This window comes from Larimichthys crocea, chromosome IX, assembly GCF_000972845.2.
Source record: "Larimichthys crocea isolate SSNF chromosome IX, L_crocea_2.0, whole genome shotgun sequence".
Classification (NCBI taxonomy): Eukaryota; Metazoa; Chordata; class Actinopteri; family Sciaenidae; genus Larimichthys; species Larimichthys crocea.
In genome coordinates this window covers 8,746,161-8,766,844 of record NC_040019.1, presented here as the reverse complement: position 1 = coordinate 8,766,844, position 20,684 = coordinate 8,746,161, and the positions used below count along the sequence as shown (strand labels likewise).

General features: G+C 40.1%; 1 protein-coding gene across 4 annotated transcripts in view; it reads left to right on the top strand.

Annotated features, from left to right (window-relative positions):
* LOC104924912 (mediator complex subunit 13L) overlaps positions 1-20,684 on the top strand; it is a 72,746-nt gene that overhangs the window by 24,364 nt on the left and 27,698 nt on the right. For all 4 annotated transcript variants that reach the window (XM_019271730.2, XM_019271732.2, XM_019271729.2 and 1 more), the window contains exon 3: positions 18,486-18,570. In XM_019271730.2, coding sequence (XP_019127275.1) covers positions 18,486-18,570 — 85 coding nt within the window. The remainder of the gene's footprint in view (positions 1-18,485; positions 18,571-20,684) is intronic.

The window sequence follows — 20,684 nt, the reverse complement described above, 5'->3', positions numbered from 1 at the left end:
AGGTGTTCATATATATATATATATATATATATATATATATATACGGATGTATACCTCTCTCTTAGATGAAATATCCACATATTTTTCTTTTTCTTTAAGAGTCAGCCTTCCACCACCCTGAGTTTTCCTTTTCTTTCTTGAAACTGTAGTAAAGCTGAGAGGAATACAAAGTAGGGGAAATCCAGCAGAAAAAGATTCTGACTGGAATCAATCCTAGCTGGGGGTGAATGTTGTTCCAGAGACGAGAGTCTTAACCACACTGTCTCAGAGAAATTATGTGCATACTTAATTCAGAAATGATCTTAAAAAAAAAAACTAAATAGCACGGGGGATATGAGGCAGTAGAGACATAATTAAACGCCATGTCTTTGAATGTATCACATTACAAATGCAGAACTGACAAATCGTTCACCTGTCGAGCCATTTTTTGTCATCATCTTACTTTAAAATGACTTTCGGCGTCATTCATTGTATTTTTGCTGCCATCCCAGTCACCAGTCAAAACGCGAGCAAGTGAGATAGGACTGAATTAAAAACCTGGGTCGTGCACATCCATTATCAGCTCAGTGGCTGGCTGGTGCAACAAAGATATGTGACCAACAAGTGGATTAGAGCCGCAATGCTTATGAGAAAATAATCAGAGATAATGGAATTAACAAAACAGAGAGAGAGGGTGCGAGTTGGACATGACTTCAGGCAAACAAAAAAATATCTCTCTGCCAAATATGTAGGAGAGAATCTCAGTCAGGCTGTCTTCTGTGTTCGAAAGCTGCAGCTGGGTGCTGTGCCCTTCATAAACAGAGCTGGTTGCCATATTTTGTGGAGCTGGAGGGGTTGTGGAGTGTGTATGTACACACCATGACAGGTTTTCTATGTGGCTAGACTGTGACTGTTATCATTTCTTGTGTGTGTCCGTAATTGGCCAAGAGTGTGTGTATGTGTGTGTGTGTGAGTGAGGGCTGGCAGAGGTCGCAAGGTAATTGTCCTGTGAAAAACTGGTTGCCAAATGTGTGTGTGTGTAGCAGAGCGCAGGAGGGAGGGCTAACCTCTGCCTCCATCTGTCCACGTCTGGCTGTGAACTCATAATCTGGCCTGTGGAGACAAACCCTCTTCACCACTTGCCACCTGCTTCAGAAATACAGGTTAGATTGAGGTTATTACTGTTATGGATCCGCTGGCGAGGATGCTTAGTTAGTAATGTGCCGTACATAATTTCCTGTTTATTTTAGGAATCAGAACTAATGCTATTTTACATTTGCACATTTACACTTGGAGCATGTAGTTTAAAGTTTCGTTGATTAAATCCAGAATGAGACCTGACACGGCTCACTTTTTTAAAAGAGTTTGACAGTCACTGAGGTGTTTGTGCTTCTACATTACTAAAGGTATTTAATGAGTTACATCCTCTTATATTAAAGCATCAAAAAGTCTGCCTCATTAAAGGATATTTTGTAAAAATATACTTGCTGAAATGTAAACTTGACAAGTTGTAGTTTAATATAGGGTTAAGAGTTGGTTTATTGCTTGTCTGTACTGGTTTCCTGGCAACTTATGGCTCCAGGAAGTCACTGCACCCTGCCAAGAAATTGTCTGGCACATAACCGTCCGTGAAACATTTTTATTTTATTTAGGTCTTAGGTCTGTACAGATTGAATGGACAAAATATAATTAGAGTTAGAGCTCTAAATTGACCAGACCTATGGCCAGTTTTGGCAGATATATCTGTATTTACTTGTAAGTAACACAAAATAAGTACAGAAATGCCAGAAAAAAAAATAAAAAAAAATCTGAATGATGCATATGAAGGTGTTCATTGTTATATGTTATATGTAAAAAGAAAATAATACAGGCTGACATTTTTTTTCAGGATCAGTTCAGTGTCAGATGAGCTTTTGAGCTGCTGCTAGGTGGATTTTGTTACCTTTATACAGAGCCAGGCTAGCTATTTCCCTCTGTTTCCAGTCTTTAGGCTAAGCTAAGCTAACTGTTTCTGGTCTGTACCTTTTTATATTTAACACATATAGAATTTGTATTGATTTTCTCATCTAACTCTCGTCAATAAATAGTATAAACACATATTTCAAAATGTCAAGCTATTCCTTTAATGTGCCGTTTTTTAAATTTGTATTTGTCTAGTGCACATTTTCAGAGGAGGTGTGAAATGTAAAGCAACCTCCACCATATTTACACTTATCCACCTAATAGCTCTATCGTATCCTGTGCAGGCTCTCCTTAAATCAGTGACAGATTAAGTGTTTTTCACAAGTGCACTTCAGCAGCAGTTTTTAAGTGGATGGACTACGTTGTCCATCTGAACTCTGTGATTATCTCAGCTGTGACTCAAAACCGTGATCCTCTTGGCTCTTCATGTACTCATCTACTTTGAACTCTAACCAACTGATCATTCAGACGATGACAGTGACCAGCTGAATATACCATATACTGTGAAATCTAACCTTTAAGATTATACCGGGGCTGACACATTCTCAGGTCCATCATAATTCAATTTCAAGTAGTTGGGTGTCATGATGTGCTTCACGATTCCTCATTCTCCTCGTTTCTCTCTTATACTTCTCTTTGTTATTTTTTCCCCTCATTCTTCTTCTGTCTCCACCCCACCTACCCAGCCATTGTTACAGATATCATCATAATGATACCATATAATGACAAATTAACAAGTGAAGAAGAGATTCAAGGGAGATTGTCTGTGTTACAAAAGCTTTACAGAATTGCTCTCCCTACTCAGCAATGTGATCCCTGCACGCACAGCAGATATGATGAGGGGTTGTGCAAACACGTTGATCCAATCCTCCCAGGATGCATGTTGAATACTGTCGAAGAGAATAGGTGCCAGTGAGCAGACAGGAAAGTGTGTTTCTGACCTGATAATGTGGGTGAAAGTGGTCGTTTCTTTCAGCACACGTTTCGTTAGGAAGCCTTTTTACGGTTATGACTCTTAGTCATAAATCGGTGAATAGGAATCGGATGAAAAGTGTTAAAGATTAACAAGACAAGGGCTACACGGGTCAATTAGAGTAAAATAAAGCAGGCAGGAAGTGAATAAAAGAGAGTCGATGAAAATGAGAGCTGCCCCTGTGAATGTGGAAAGGTATTTTTCACGGTGTCGACTCAAAGAGAAATATTCATTGTTAAGAACAGCAACCTGCTGCTAACATTTTTTTTTATAGAGTGCAAAGTCCGTAGTCATCGCCGCTGGCCTTTCTCGTAGTTGCAGTAATATGACTGTAATGTACGTTGCACTGAGATGTATCCCTTTACTGATGAAACTGAAATACAAAGTAGATCAGGTTTTAACTTTTACTGAATCAGCTGAACCTTGATGAAACTAATGTTGGAAGAGCTTCTTTTTCTCATAACCTGATTTTAATAAGAAAAAAAAATTAAAAAATCCAGCCCGGATCTGAAATGACTCCCAAACCCCTTTTCTGTGTCAACAAGTTTTACTTGGCATTCATTCTTTCCTCTGACGTTCGCCTCTTCCAGCCCCCTCTCCATCCTCCCCCTCCTCCTGCTACTCCTCCTCTTTTCAGGCTTTGTTGTGCTTTATTTTTTCTCTCCTCCCTTGTTTTTGGGGTTGCTCTCTGTGATGTTAGGGTGGCACATGTCTGTGAGCACGCTCGGTTTCTTGGCAAATAAAAGGTGGGGGTGTACGGTTGCCAATCAAGGCCTACTCCTTCTCTTTATTCCTTCAGGGTTTGTCTTAGGAACAGCTCTCAGGAGCGAAACTCAAACAGAGGGAATGAATAATTAGCCTCCCAATTTTTTCCTTGAATCAGGAACTAGGTCGCCGGCTGACACATGTCTCAATAGGGAACAACCTTGCTGAAAGAGGGAGACCTATGGAGGTTATGCGAGCCCCCCTGAAGGAATGTTGCTTCACCTACCGAGAGGGAGACACAGAGTCAGGGAGGCAGAGAGAGAAGACACAAGCCTTTGACTTTTTTTTCCTGTCTGGCTTTGGCTAGTGAAAAAGTGAGTCACATGTGGAAAGCGGCGATTCCATGATAGCAAAAAAAAGGAAAAAAAGAAAAAGAAAACATGAGCAAGGGGAGGAGGGGCGGCAAGAGTGGGAAGAAGAAGAAGAAGAGGGAGGGGTAGGACAAGGGAGACATACATGTAGTGAGAGAGAGAGAAAGGGAGGGGAGTGTGTGTGTGTGTGTGTGTGTGTCTGTGTGTGTGTGTGTGTATGACGGGAATTCATGCTTCAAAAGGAAGAAAAGAAGTGGTTTGTTTGGCGGGAGAGAAGAACATCTGCGATTTCTCTTTGGGCAGTTAGATATGCAGTTGGTTTGTTGTTCTGCACATGTTTCTTTTTTGGGTTTTTTTTTTTTCCTGCCAGCAAAAACAACATACACTTATTCTGAAAAATTGGTCACTTCACACCTCCTGTTCACATCTTTCTCATCTCAAATCTGCGAGAAAAGGATCAGTCTGTTCTTTAGCTGTGACTGTTGCTGACAGGATGGACAGATGTACGAGTGTGCTGTCACGGATTTGGTTGCAGATTTGCTTTTTCAAAGAAGGAAAATGTGCTTGTGGGGTTAAAAACTTTTCCCCCCTGACAGACGGGAGATATACATGGAGAGAGGAGGAGGAGGGAAAGTTAGCTAGGAAACAAGGAATGAAGGAAGCAGACTGAGAACTGAGGAAAAAATTGTCTCAGTCATGTTTACTTGTCTGTAAATTTGTGGGGAAGGACGGAGAATCTCTGATTTCCTTCCTGCCTCCTCTTCTTTTCCCCACCCCTTGTGGCTTGTCAGGGCGTGGGCTGTGACCTCCTGACCCTGCACCGTGTTTGTGTGTGTGTGTATGTGTGTGTGTGAGAGAGAGAGAGAGAGAGAGAGAGAGAGAGATGAGATGGTAGGGGTGTAAGTTTCCCAGCTGCACGGCGATGGGGTGGGGGTGTACGTTTTTTCCTTCGCAAGCTTTCAGTTTTGAAAGAAAAGCCACAAACTGAAAGAATGAGAGCTTTGTGTGTGTTTGTGTGTGTTTCTTGGGAGAGAAAGAGTGAGACAGAAAGATATGGAGAGACTAAATGAGGGACAGAGAGAGAGAGAAGAGAAGGAGTGTCGAAGAAGTAGTTAAGGGAATCGGTGTAAATGGGGAAAAAAGTGGGAAACAGAGTTGATGGGTGGGGCAAACTGTGAGATGGAGGGTGGAGGAGGAGGGAGGGGAACTGAAAAAGAGAGCATGACATTTCTATTTTGCTTTCGAGATCAACCGTCTACTGCTAATATAAGATACAGGTTTATGGGATTCCTTCAAAACAAATCCACTCTGTTTCTGTATGTTTCTTCTGTGGTTTGCCAGATCGTGGGCTGATATTAATGTCGCCACACTCTCATTCTATATTTACATTCCGAGTGCAAGTAGATTTTATTTACTCATCATGCACATTTTAATCTATGTGCGATAAAAGGAGCGTACCTGAGGGTGATCTGAGTAAGTCCAAAACACCATGTGATAACAGTAAGATAAACTGTAGTGCTTACACTGTATTTATGGCCAAGTATTTCTTTTATTTGGTTTGAAAAGAAGCATGTTGGTGTTCTCTCAGCAGGCTTCATACTGTCTGCACAGATTTTAAAGGCACCTTATTTGTTCTTTATTCTATATCATAATGTGGTAGCATGCAGAAGTAGTTATGTTCACAGTAGGTTTGGATTATAGCTTTCAGCAGTTTTAGAACATCTAAAACAAAAGAATACTTTAAAAACATAACAAACAAAAAGCCCACATGAATAAATAAGATTAGCACTCCACCATATTTTATTTCAGACTTTAAGATTGGGTTTATCTTGCTTTAGGACATCAGTATTATGATGTGCAGACTAAAGCCAAATTTACAGCAAACAACAAAAGAATGAGTCAGAAATGAAGCCATATACACATATATTTTTTAACAGAAAATTGGTGGATTAAATGGATTGAATACTGTTGTTGTTTCCCTTCCATCCTCCTTTCTGAAGACGAGCCAGCTGCCTTTGATATCTGCAGTTTGTGTGAGTCCTCTCAGCCTGCATCAAGTGACTACAACGGCCAAATTGATTTTTTCCCCTGGCGTTTTTTTATCACCAGCATAGAAATGCTGATTTTGTTGCAGTACCCACACAATCAATGCCTCCACAATAGACAGCTATTATCCTATGGAGACTTCAGCTGTTTGTTTAATCAATTAGCAATCATGAAAATTTAATTTTTGGATTCTGAACGCCTGCACATGAAGCACATGTGTGCACTCTATAATGTAGCTTTTGCTATTTTTTGTTTATTTGTTCAGTCACAGTCTTCAGTACTTAAACACACAATCGTGAATGGTGAAGTTTTACTTTTAAAATTGTTAGTCACTCTTTGTTCTTTTGTATTTCTAGCTGCTCGCTGGTGTAACTGGTTTGGATTAAAATCCCTGCTTGGAGATGCCGCTGAAATAAATTTCCACATCATTTTTTATGACCACATTTCTTGCTCAAATGACAGAGTTCTGAAGAATTTTGTCATAAAAAAACTTGGGTAAGAGACCTTATGAAACCAAAAGCAGAAATGATCATTTCTGAGTTTGACGCAAGATTCCCACACAGTCCTGTGAAAACTGTACTTTTGGTTAGGCCACATTTTTAGCAACAATGCTACAAATAATCACAGATTATGCACAATATGTATACATACAAAGTGTGGTTCAGTCAGAAAGAAGGTATAAATACAAATAAATCTACAATCAGTTCTACTTTATTCAATGTGCTAAATCCATTATGTGTCTAGTTCTGTGGTTAAAGTGTCTTTTTTTCTGCAGCCTCTCCGTGTATTGAGCTACAAAGAGATACTAAATTCAACATAGGCGATGTTTGATATACTCTATAATACTTTATGAATCATGATGCTCTCAGAACCAGACTGGAAACCAACACAAACACTGTCATAAATGAACTGTAGCTTGGCCTGCCTGGAGAGAGAGGAGGGCTCTTCATCTCCCGCTCATCCTTGAGAGACAAGAGAGAGAGAGAGAGAGCTTTGCTGTCAGTCTCTCTCTCTCACACACACACACTCTCTCCCCTCTAGTGGCAGTTAGGAAGCCCTGTGGAGTCTGAGCCTCTCAATAGCCTCCCGGCCTCCCACCTCGAGGCCCATTCACTTCTAATGAGGTGCTCAAGTGTCTGTGGCTTAACATGAGGGTCAACACCACAGAAACTGGCCTTTTTTTACATTGCTAGCTCTACCAGTATGGCAAACGCTAAAGTGACTAGTGATATCATGTTCTTATATTTGAATCTGTCAGTGTTTCATTTTAATGTGCGTTTTATTGTACCCCAGATAGTTTCTTCATTATGAATGAATGTTATTCATGAAAGTCCCAATCTACTCTAGTTTGTCCATTCTGGGCTACTGTAGAAACATGGAGGTTCAACATGATGGATGTCTGTTGATATTATAAAGATATAAAGGCTCATTCTAAGGTAATAAACATTGGAATTCTTTTAATTTTTTAAGGTAATTATACTTCAATCAAACCATAGTTATGCATATTCTGTAAATAGAGCCGTCCGAATCTTACACGCTGGACATTTAAATCTGCAAGTGGCACTTTAAAATCAAGAGGATAAACAATTTTCTTTTTCACTTTCCTTTTGCATGTCCCAGCACTACTAGCTGCTTGACACTTGACACATTATTTTGACAGCTTCAGGTTACACGCTGAATGAATGAGCGTCAAAGGAAGCATCCCTCCACTCTACCTGAACAACACTCAAAATATCAAGGTCCTGAACAGACCTCATGTACTTGAGATGGTGTTGCAGACAACAAACAAAAGCCACTTTAGTTGCAGTCACTCTCCAGTGTCCCCCTTTACAAATGCTTCCTCTGGAACGTCGAGTCCGACACATTGTTTTTGATCGTTTGTCAATAACGTCTCCTGATGTGGTGCTGTGGTGTGACCCGAGTACAGGCAGGCTATTCAGTGATGATAACATGAGTCCACCGTTCTTTTAATTATGTGGGTTGCTTGCTCAGTGTGCTTAGTTGATGTCATGGTTGGTTAGAAGGAGAAGAAGCAACCTTATATGAGATGAAAGTGAGAAAAAAAGACGAGGAGGTGTTGTTTTTGGAGAGGTGGTTTGCAGGTTTCAGGGCTGTTTCCTCTTGATGGTATTTAATATCTTCTTTGAACTAGTGTCCCTGGCTGAAGTATTTGTGTGTTTATTTAACTGTACATTTGTCTTTGACGTTTATCTTCAGTTAACATCTAAAGGAAGAAGGATGTTGATGTCTGACTGCTGCTATATGACTCATCATGTGGTTAATTGGTTGTATAGTTGTTCTCTCATGAGTTTCCATCCAAACTTACAGAAAATGTAAAACGAATTTTGAGAAAACCTGCAAAAACAACAAGAAAAAGGTGCCAATTAATGTCTGTTCACACCCTTTTCTGTGATATAAATATTAAGAGTTGGGTACATTAAGTTGGTGTTGCTGATTCTGCCAATAAACCACCACAGAAGAAAAGGAGACAATGAACAACAGACAATGGAAATATGACCTATACTGGATGATTTAAAATACTGAAATACTCAGGTGGATGGAAACACTTAAAAGGATGGTGGGTATCACAAGTGATCCTCTCCTCTCCTCCATCCAGTTTATACAGTCTCTTTATGGACCATTTAAACTATAACTGACAATAACATCCATCCAGGGTAGTATGATTTTATCCAGATGAAGCACAAACGCATAAACTCCAGGTGTAAATGGACCCAAGACACATGGATAATGCCTTCATACAGACCACCACTGCAGTTGCTCTGAAACATCTGCTTACATTAATGGCAAGCTGTAAATACAAGTCATCTTACTCACATTCAGCTATGTAAGCACAAATAAACAGTGGTGTTACTTCCTGTGAATTCAGACAGACAGGACAAAGTCTGAGAGGAAACTGTAGACAGTGACTGTGTGAAGGAAGTTCACAAGAAGATTTTATGCTGCAGTTTGAGAGTAACGAACTCCAGTGGTGAAGGGAACACACATTATTATAATAAAACTGCTGACTAATTATTATCTTCTTGGATGAAGGTCAGCAGATAGACCCATAATAAGTGACAGTCAGGCAATTGGCCAACTTGCTGTTTGTGCAGATGAGATCTAAATGAATGGACATCTGGAAATCTAAAAAATGCTTAAACAAACATATTATACACAGCTAATATCTATTTTAATGTCATCACCTCAGATTCTTTAAATTATGAATACAAGGCTGAAGCCAGTTTTAGAATATAAAGAAATAGTCCAAGAATTTAGGGAATATGTTTCTCCTTCTTGACATTTTATTATATAATATCGGGGAACTCTCTGTAAATCACTGTGAGGTGATGAGCAGCAGCTGAAGCACATCGGAGGGAAAGCAGAAATCATTTTCTCCAAAAACGATGATCCAGTTTAACCAAAATCAGTGAAATAGTTGGTGGCGTGTGACAAAGTTACATACGGTAGCACAAGAACAGGTACAGGGTGCAGAGTGGGAATGAAACAGGGCAACATTTACCTGATTACACGTCAGTGTAGCATTCAAATAATTTAAATTCTGCAATGTTGAGACTTCAGTTTCTTTCCCACTCCCTTTGTATTATTTATTTTTACTGTTAATTCAGTGTTAAAATCTAAGAGGCCAGTTGTGACTGTGTGACACCACAGAGACAAAAATGTGTTTTTCATGACAATTTCTGCAAAACATTTCACACGCTACGTCTCATTCATTTATTCATTTCCCAGTGACTTATGGGAAAACACTTGGCACTTAGCACTTAGCATCCCTCCATCCACAGCATCCCAAATATCAAAAGATTTGTGTGTGTGTGTGTGTGTGCGTGTGTGTTGGATGAGCTAAGTGACTGTCAAATTATGTAAGGGTGTGGGATAATTCTGTTGGCTTTTCTCTACACAGTTGTCTCTTTTTTGATTGTTGGGGTTGGCGAGAGGCCAACACATGCATGCACACACACATACACACACAAACACACTTGTTTTTTTTTTACTTTCAGCAGCACACAGTGTCTATTTTTATTTCCATACCTTTTCTGTCTTGACTTTTCAGCAATCTTTCTGTTTCACGCAGACCTATTTTCCACGCCACCTTTCTCCTTGTATCCTTCTCTTGATGTCTACCAACATTCATCCCAAACCCCTAAACACACACACAGGCCCTTTTATAGCAGGTTATATTGGAGAGTAATCTCATTTTGTTCGTGATGTTGGTATAATAGCCCCAGCTAGATCCTCTGCAGTCACTCTAATTACACCATTGACTCTGCATTAATACAGTAAATATCCTGTAAATTATAAATTGCTCTGTCAACATGCTGTTACAGTAATGACAGGCCCTGGAATTACACACAGTATCACTCCAAATCAGCATTGGTCTGATAAATGAAAGAGCTCATGTGTCATTTCTGTTTACCAAATTAAAAATAAATGAAAGGAATAAACCCTTTGCAAGCTGACGAATGTAGAAATGCACAGAAGAAAGTTTCTAATCTCTCTCTCTCTAAAAAAAAAAAAAAAAGCAACACCACAAATTGAATTTGAACACACTCCAATGGTGATATGTGCGGCCTGTCTTATTGGCTTGATGAGAAAATTTGGAAATGTAAGCAGCTGGTGTTTTTTAGCGTTAACATGGTGGTGCCGCATTGTGCGTTCAGTGATTCTTCTTTGTTTGTTTTAAATTATTTATTTCCCTCTTTATTTCCTGCAAGCCCCCCTCACATTTTGAGCGTGTAAAATGTGCAGCTTTGCCTGTGAAATAGATCCCTGTTTGCACATGGAGACGCTGACTCCTCAGAGAGTTAAACCTAGTTACTGTATACCTCTTTCCGTCTGCTTCTTTAAACTCCTTTTTTTTCAATCTCCCGTTAAACATCTCGTTATTTTACACAAGCATATATGATTTCCCCTCTTATTTACCTCTCTGTCCTTTCCCATCAGTCTGCCGTATGTACGCTGGCAGCAGAGGTGCTTTAGCTTCCTATAGTATTCACACCAGGTCATTGCCTGCAGCAGCATGACATGCTGTGTAGCAATAATAGCCCGTGAATAAACCACAATCTGTGTTACTTAAAGCTGCGACATGACAAACTGTGCATATTGTTATGTCTGCAAATTCAGATTTGTTCTGCAAACCTCAGCAGCATGCACGGCGAGATGTAAGACAGTTCTTCTTACAACATGTGCTCACAAAGTTCCTGTTTGTGCTTTATTCTTTTTTCTTTCTTTTTTTTTTGTCTTTAGCATTTCATGTCAAATCCCACCAACGTCAGAGCCAGCGGTAGAAAACAAAGTGCTATGAATCTGGTGTGTGAATAAGTAAAGGGGGGGAAGTTGTGTAAGGGAGTATTGAGAGCTGCTGTGTTGACATGGCCTGGATTGGTGCCAGCCACTCGTTCTTACCCTCCACTTTGACCTCAACTCAGGAGAGGTGGGGCTTTTTCTGGCTGCAACTTGACTCTTCTGCTCCAAGTGGTGCTATAGGGAGGGGGACGGGGACGACCAAAAACATTTTAGACTAACACAACACTCACATGGACAATTAGACATGTCACCAAATACTCAATGAGCAGACGTATACTGTAGTTACTTTTGTGTGTGCTTGTGTTTATATGAATACATATACTCATGGCACAACACTCACACCCTGGTCCCTTCTCTTGCCTCTCTCCCTGACTCACTCCCACAACTATGCAAGCAACTCCAGCTCAGTCACCTAATTGATTCCAGACTTTCCCCTCATCCCTTCACTCTCTCTGAGCTGCTCCACCTCCTTCTCCTCCTCCTCTTTGCTGTCACTGCTGCCCCTCACTCTGTCCATCTTGCTGGGATTTCTGGGTCTCAGTGCCTGCCATGTGTGCATTCAACTTGTTTGCTAATACATATATGTGTTCTGGTGTAAATATATATTAGGTGAGATGATTTGGTAATTTCACGTTTGGATGGCTGGAGTTTTCTACACCTGAAGGTGGACTAACTGGATTTTTATAAGCAGGCTGCCAACCTTCAAGGCTTTTAAGCACAAGTTGTAAGCGTTTCCTGTTGGTGGTTTTGTGTTTGGAGGCATGACAGAGACTCTGTTGTGTTGAGTTGACAGGTGTCGCTGAAAAGTTTAGGAAATGGTGTCACTAGAGCATGAGACCAGTGTGGGTGACTGTCACATGGGTAGGGGGTGGAGGACGCAGAGTGTTTACTGTTTAATGGAGAGCAGATAAAAACAAGGCCAGAAAGAGGAAGAAAATACATCCTGCTCTTTAGTTTGCTGCAAAGCGTAGTATTTCATGCATTACATTCCAACAAGCATATTACATGCTGTCTTTATTTATGTCTGAATACAGAGAATTACAAACACACACATCATTATGCACAATTTAAACACTGTGTACAAATACATGGTGTTTACATACCACCGGATGAATGCACAGTCAGATGCCATGTCCTTATGCTACTGTTGTCAGATGCTACTTGATGTTAATTGACCTCGCCTGATCCTTGTTCTTATGTCTCATCGGCCGGCTTCATGCTCATGGGACACAAAAACTGAAAAAAACAAAACAAAACACTGAGGCTTGTAGTTTTGGTTCTCACCCCTGTGACACAGAAACAAACTGCTTTTCAGGTTAACTTTGATCTAAACTCCACAGCTGCTGATTTCACTGATTTCCACAGGAAGAGTGGGCTCAAGCAAAGAGCTAGTTTCTGTTATGAAGCTTAAAAACTCAGTGCTGTTACATAAGACGGGCATGCTGTTTCAAATTGATGCTAAATTGTCAAATTTGAACAAATGGAATAGCTGTGCATGAAAGCCAGTTCCGTTGTATAATTGTTGAAGAATTTGTGTGGATGATGGAGACTTTTCTAAATTCCATGGAAATGTGCTGTACATGTCTGATGACGAACAAGCTTATTTTTGAACAGATGTTAAGACGTTCGTACTGAGTTATGGTAGCAATTAATGAGTAATGGAGCCTTGTTCCACGTCAGAAGATGATAAACAGACATAAACAGTTTTGATTTAATCACCAATGAAATATTGTATGATGTAAGTGATCAGCTGTAAGGAAAACAGGTCAGAGTGCTGTGCTTTATTTGCCCTCAAACCACGATTGGCTGTACTTGTACCAGCATAGCTTCAGAAGATGTCTTTCCAGGGAAAGCTTTTGAAAATCATCTGTCCACCACACAGCTTAGTGGAGGAACACATTTTGTTTCTAACGCTGGAAATATGTTTCGTAAGCCTCATTAATACTGCCTCAATGCTCATCCAATTTTATTTTAGGGATAGCTCTCAGCTTTATGCGGAGAGATATTAGGAGCATTTATTAAGATGGCAACAGACGAAACATTTCAATTCAACACAGGCTCCTGAAAATAGAAGATCTGCCTGCTTTTGGTCAAGTAGAGCGAGAAAATGGACCTTCTCAGTTGAATCCTGAAGAGATCAGGATTTGAGTGTCTCACAGTAGTAGATCTGAAAAACAGAATGAAAGGACAACAACGATAAGGCACACTGACAAAAAGATCGGCAAAAAAAAAAGTCCCTTTCGACCACAAAGATTCATGATTCATTAATTAACTTAAATGTCTATGATGTAGAGGAACTGCAAAAAGTCAACACACTAATGTTTGCCTGCCACTCCTCAAACTATAACTATGACCAAAGAACCCAAATTGGAAGCAGATTTTAGGTGCAAATGGAGATAAAGTTTCTCAAAAAAAAGCTCCATCATAAAGGTTCTCCTGACATCCTGTGGAAAAACAGGCCCCGCTGTCAATGTGTGCTTTTATACCCATTCTTTACACGAATGAATGTAGGTTAGATCCATTTTCTTTTTTGTATTGAGGGCTGTTGTAGCGCAGCTGGCCTAGCTGCGTTAACTCTGGCTCAGTGCCAGGGTAATACAGCATGTTATTGCCATATTAACATCCAGCACAAAGACAGTGAACTGCTATCACTATGTAGGTAAAGGCTATAAGTAATCCCCTCTGGGCTTCGTGTGTCTACCAGCACGCTATTGTTTTTGTTCTTCTGACGTCCATGTGAGTGTTCGGTGAGAAACTGTCTCTGTTAGACGTTTTGCTGTTTTGCTCAGATCACACATACGTGTCTTTGTTGGGAATTTCCCCTTTATGTACAGAATGCAGCTGAGTCAGGAGAGCAAAACATCAGATTCATCAAGTGAAAACAGTGGAGGGAGTGAACATCTGCACATCTGCATGTGCCAATCAATACATCCATTTGAAATAAAACAAGACATCTGCAGAGTTTGATACCATTTTCAATCATTATAGATTGAATATATCTTAACAATTACTTTGTTTTGTGCTGATCTGAAGCTTACTGCCCATGCTGTTTTTTGAAACCGTTAGCTTTTATGGCCTGTCTTCTTTGGTGACATTTAGACTTCACCCATCACTTCAGGATGTTCATAAAGCACTTAAACTCGTGTCAGTTTCACGTGTCATAAAAATGTAGCGTGAGCTTTAGACACATTTGTGTCACAGCACTTTCATTACATCATAAACCTGGTTGTGTGTGATGTCAGAGTTGGCAGTCCATGATGAGTGCATGTGAAGAGGACTTATTAATAAATAAAGAGGAAGTATTTTTACTTTCTTTTTTTTTTACCTGGTGATTTTAAAACTATTAATATTCATGTTGCTCAGACACCAACATACATGTGCTCCATCAGTCCTGTATAATCTGTTTTTAAGATTTAGTCGACTCACTTGTGAGTTATCATCATCTTCCTCGTCCCTCTTTCCCTGCGTGTCCTTCTGTCCCCCGTCTTCCTTTCTGTCCATCTGTGCAGCTTCATAATCTTTCTCTCTTATTAGTAAAAACACACAAGGCATGGTGCCATGCATAAGCACCACAGGCACTACATACCCACACACACACAGCAATCAGAGACCAACCTCTGCTCAGACATGCAGCAGGGCAGCTAATTAGTAAAGTGGCAGTGGGGTTACACATAATGTTACATACACACACACACACACACATTGCCCGGTGAGAGTGTGCAGCACACTGCAGAGACACCACTGGACGCCAAGACTGCTGGTGCTATTGATCCAAGACAAATGAGTGAATGAGAGAGAGGAGGGAGAGAGAGAGAGGAGAAGGAAACGTGTGGAGAGGGGTCATCGTGTGCGAGACAGAGTGTTGTCACACCTCAACTCCCGCCGTCTCTCCCCCTCAGATCAATACCATCTTTGTGGTGTGTTAGCACAGTATTGTAGTGGTGAGAGGTCACTCCCTCTAGTGGTGTGAGATCAACACGATCAGGAGACGCAAGAGGAAAAGGGACAAGAGTTGAAAAACGGATGCAAATGTGACAGAGACAGAGAGGGTTGAACACACATGGAGAAATGGAGAGACGGATTCAGAGGACGAGACAAAGAGAAAGAGAGGTGGAAATATAGAGAGTGGTAGTGGCGACCCAGTTCCATCACTGCTTGTTTGTGTTTGGGGTGGCGCGGCAGTTAAGAGCATCGAAGCACAGGGATGGGGGAAGGAAGGCTGTGTGAAATAAACGCACATTCGTGAGTACGCACGTGCAGCACTTACACATGCAGAGCCAGGCCTAGAGCTTGCATATGCAGTGAGGCACTATGGGAACTAGTTCCTACACACACACACACACACACACACACACACACACTGTATGCATGAAAGTGAACACATGCACACGTTCATAATGGTTCTGACATTTTGTGATGCCTGATGTTCCTCTCACACTGATATGTTCACAGTTCTGAGGCAAACATTGATACACAAACACACTGCGTATCTGTACACACGCTGTTTTTGGACAACTACAATAAATTGTATTTTTTGCCTCAGACATTTTTATCTTGTTCCACATTCAGTATGCACAATACAAATATCAAATTATTGAATATTGGACCTTTTATTGTTTAATTAGCTCATAATTTAATAATGCACTACATTACGAGCGTTTATTCTGGCCAAATTTGGATTTAAAAAAATGTTTGCAGCACAGGCTGTTTAATATTAATAAAATCTATATTTTTTATTTAACAGAGGTGCACGATCAGTGAGTTAATTTTGTGCTATCTCCCAATTTTTTCTTCACTTACTAATATTGGAAACAAGAATAACTTTTGGCTCTATGCGGGACTTATGCGTGGAAATCATTTTTTAAATAAGTCTGCTTCTCTTTTAAAAAATCTGGCTAATTATCTAAAAACTGATGAGCTTTCAGTTTAATCTAACTGAGGCTGATTACATCCAGTTCCTTTAAGATCTTTCAGGCATGATGCAGTTCCCTGTAGCACAGGCTGTGATGAATGATGGATCATGATGCTTTAAAGCCCTATTGCACTTAGCTGTGCATTTAGTGTCTACAGTGCACTTCTCCCCTGGGCCATTTGTGTCCTCCTCTGATTAACAGGCAGTAAAAACTCAAAACACGGTGGTTACTGACTGACTGTTGGTGAAATGACAGCTTCATGGTTTTCTTGTAGTATATGCGTCACACACCCCTACAGGACATCGCTGCTTTAATGTATCAGATCATTGTTTTATTTCACACTACATTTTCTATATTTATAATGTTTGTGTGCGGTTGCTGTGTGCATGACCTTGTATGCTTGCAAGAGTGATTTGTCACACCATGTGTTGATTTGGTGCAGTGAGCTGGCTCTTTGACAGCTACAATATAAACAGGAGTGTCTAATGTGAATTGCGTGTTTTCCAGGTATCCAAGTATGTGCCGCTACTACCGTTTGGATTTGTAAAATCATATCGTACCAGCTCTTTTAGCAAGCTACAAAAGCACATGCAGGAGTTAGGGGAGCAAATGTGGAAAAAGTTTCCTTCAAGTCCGTTTCTCTCGGGTATTTGGTGTCCACTTTTGGGTGGGAGTTTTCTGGAGGATGCGTGGTTGACACAGTTTTTGAATAATAGGGGTCAAGAGCTCGCGGTGGAGCTGGTCATGACGAGAGTAAATGAAGATGGGTTGTGGAGGATTGGCAGAGTGGGGGAAGAAGTTAGTAGTTAGGGGATTTTTAAGAGAGGGAGAAAAAGAGGGAGATATAGAGACAGTGAGAGCTAATGAGCTGGATTTGCTGGAGACTTGGCATTCTGCTCGTGGTGCTCGCTCTATCTCTCTCCTCTGTAGAGGAGCTGGCTAGAGCGAGCTTCCTGTCTGAGCCCTGAAGCAGGAGTAAATGAGGGGTGGGTGGGGGGCGTGGGGGAGGAAAGGGGGAGGTGGTGGTGGTGGTGGTGGTGGTGGAGGGGTGTTGGAAGCAATAGAACAGAGGAAGGAGGAGAAGGAGGAGGGTGAGGGGCGGGAGGGACCAGTGTTGAAATTGAATGCCAGGGCGCCATGTTCTCACCGCCAGCGTTTCCATGGTTACAGGGTAATTCTGGCGAGTAAGGAAATTTCATTCACTCTGGTATGAAGAAGAAAAAATCAGGAGGGAAATATCAACAAAGCAACAGAGAAGGAGAAAGGAGAGAGAAAAAAAAATCAGGGAGGAGAAAGAAAAGGAGAAAGAGGAGGAAAGAGAAAACCTCTACTGTGGTTTATGTCACCCATCCCCCAGGCGATCTGCCTCTGCCTCTGTCTCTCATTCCCTTTTTCTTGTGTATTTCTGTGATGCTTGGTTTGTTTGCCACCACCCTATAAGCAAACACAACACCCACCCACAAGCCTCCAGTTCTTCCAGGAGCCCTGCAGGTATATGGCAAAGAACAAAGAGAAACACTGTTAACTGGCCCCTGTGCGTGTGTGTGTGTTCTTTTTGGGAGGACGCAATGGGGGTTGGTGCCGGTGTAGGGTCGCGGGGGTTAAAGAAATCACGTTTGACACATATGAACCGGCTGCTGACATGTCAAGAGACAAAACAGTAGCATAAGCAAAGTGCAGCTGATTTGACCATGTTTGTGTTCGAGTGCTTGAATTTCACAGGAGAGAAAAAGTGTTGAGTTTAAACTCTGTATGCATGTACAAACCTGAGCACGCAAGCATGTGTGTCCGCCTGCACAGACACAGCCACACTCTCACTCTCCAGCTAACAGAGGTTGACAACTGCATGGGGTTTGACTGGGCTGTTGCTGCAGCCAAACTGACAGCTATACAGCCAAGCACCTTCTGTACACCCACACACACACACACACACACACACACACACACACACGCACACACACACGCAACCTCGTCTTCAGTGTAATTTCCGATATAATGTGCAGGTTTTCTCATCACACATGGAGCATGTTTTGACAGAGTGAGCCATAAACACATGTAGTTAAATGTTTTGTTTAGTATCCTCAAGCTGGTGTGTGCAGATGTTTTGCTGTCACAGAAAATAGCACAACATTTTTTCTTTAATTCTTTTATTACTGAAAGATAATAAAATATTGAGATGTATAACTGGATAATTATTTTCTACTTTTCTTTCAGTGTCTGAGGAGGGACTTTGGGAATGCGGGCTGTCCTACGAGTGCAGGACCCTCCTCTTCAAGGCCATACACAACTTGCTGGAAAGGTACGACCATCGATATTATCCACAAGCACTTTATTAGCTGCACAGTGAGGGCTGCTGGATGATACACATAGAATATGAAAACATGTTGGGAGCATACTTATGTAGAATGTAAACCATATTTTATGTATAACTTTGTATAATATATATGTGGCGTTGTGTCTGCGCTACTATGAAATTTCAAAATAAAATACTATACTGAGTACGGTATATAACATTTTTTAATGATTTATAACACACTGTAAACAAGTTGTAAGCAGATAATAGATTAGCCAAATACTATACCTTAACTATTAATATTTATTTCCAACATAATATTAATATAGTAAAATACCATTGTATCAATATAAAACTTATTAGCAAAAGTAAAAATGATTGTCAGATACTGAAAATTTAAACGTCCTTATATCTATGTGCAGCTGTATAATAATGTTTTAATACCATTTGTTAAATGTCTATATAATGCTTTTAAAACTAAGTAGTTCAGTTCATATGTTTTTACTAATTTATGAGAGTATGAGCATTGTGTGTAGAAAGTGACTTTTCCTGATAAAGTTCATTAATATTATAAATAAGGTTAATAAATGAACTTTTTGACATATGAGGTGTTAGAAGCTAAAATGATTATTTAGAAACATGTTGTATATAATATAATAAACATGTATCTTTAATATTTAGTATAATCAATAATAAAATAAGCACTCAAATTAAAATTCTTAAATGAAGTCTCTTAAATGAACAAATATGACATTTTGCAGACACAAAACTCACCAAACAAAAGAACTTAATGTCGTATTGATAGACAGCTTTAGTTATCTTTCAGCAGCTTCACCTTAATGAAATTATAATCTGAGTGCTGAATCACTTGCTCAAGTACCCAAAGCGCTCCTTTTCTGAGTCAGAGCCATCTGTTAAATGAAGCAGCACATATTTGCTCTCTATTAAGTTAAGCATCAGTGATCATCATAGGGGGCAGGCTGAATTAACCTTCCTATTACCTTGAAGCTAACTCCTTTTATAGCTACTATTTCAACACAGGGGGGATCACTTCTACTTTCTCTGTCATATCAAACAGATGAAACTGACCTCTGTCACTGAATGTTGTTATTGTTGTAATTATTTAGAATTACATTTGAATGAATTGAATCGAAACAATTGCAAATGAAACAAATATGAATGTTTCAGTAAAATTAGAAGACAAAAATAACGCTTAAAAATATCAAATGTTCAGAACTACGTTACAAAGTGGAATTACTAATATAATATAATTTATGTACAAACTGTGAGGAATTTGTGGGTTATTGCTGAATTTGTCAAGTCGAAGCTCTACAGTCAATTCTTCATGATGTACTGTGCACTAATTTAGGCTTGTAAGCTAAGAGAACTCTGTCGTGTGGTTAATTATTTTTGACATTTCCAGCATAAGACTGAAAAAACAGCCCAGAGATGAGGGCTTTTGGGGTTGGTTGAAGTCTCAGGATTATCAGACTGTACAGATGTTTTGTTTAGTTAAGGAAGTGGGACATCTGCCACTGGAGCTAAGGCTAGATTTATAGGAGCCCACTGCAGCAGTGTTTTCGGTAGACATAAATTATCCTGAAAGCCTTAGTCAATTTAGGGGTTAGTGTATGAAAGCGTGATGTCATGCTTGTTTCAAGTGTGGAGTTGGAAGTGGAACAGAAACAAAAGATATAAATAACATTTAGCAAAAGGTAACATTAGTCATATGACCCTGAACTATATGCATCCTCTCAGACATACTGTATTTCTCTTCAAAGCTGCTCTAATCACTATTTTTTATATTAACAATGGATCAGATGATCTGTTAAGTGAACAATAGACATGTAGTATAAGTTGTGAAAGAATATTGGGTTATAATAAATAAAGGAGCTGCTTTTAGTTTTCAAATCATTAAGAATATTTTTTGAGCCAGCATTTAGTAGTTATTGAAGCGGCTGCACCTGGAGACGTTTCAACATTAGCTTCAGCATTTACTCACAGTAGTTGCTCCATGGATGTAATGCACTGTTAACCCTGTTGCAGTTTATTCTTTGTAAGGGTTCCAATGAAGGGAGAGTGCTTAGGGATGCACTGATCCGATACAGTATTGTGGCCAG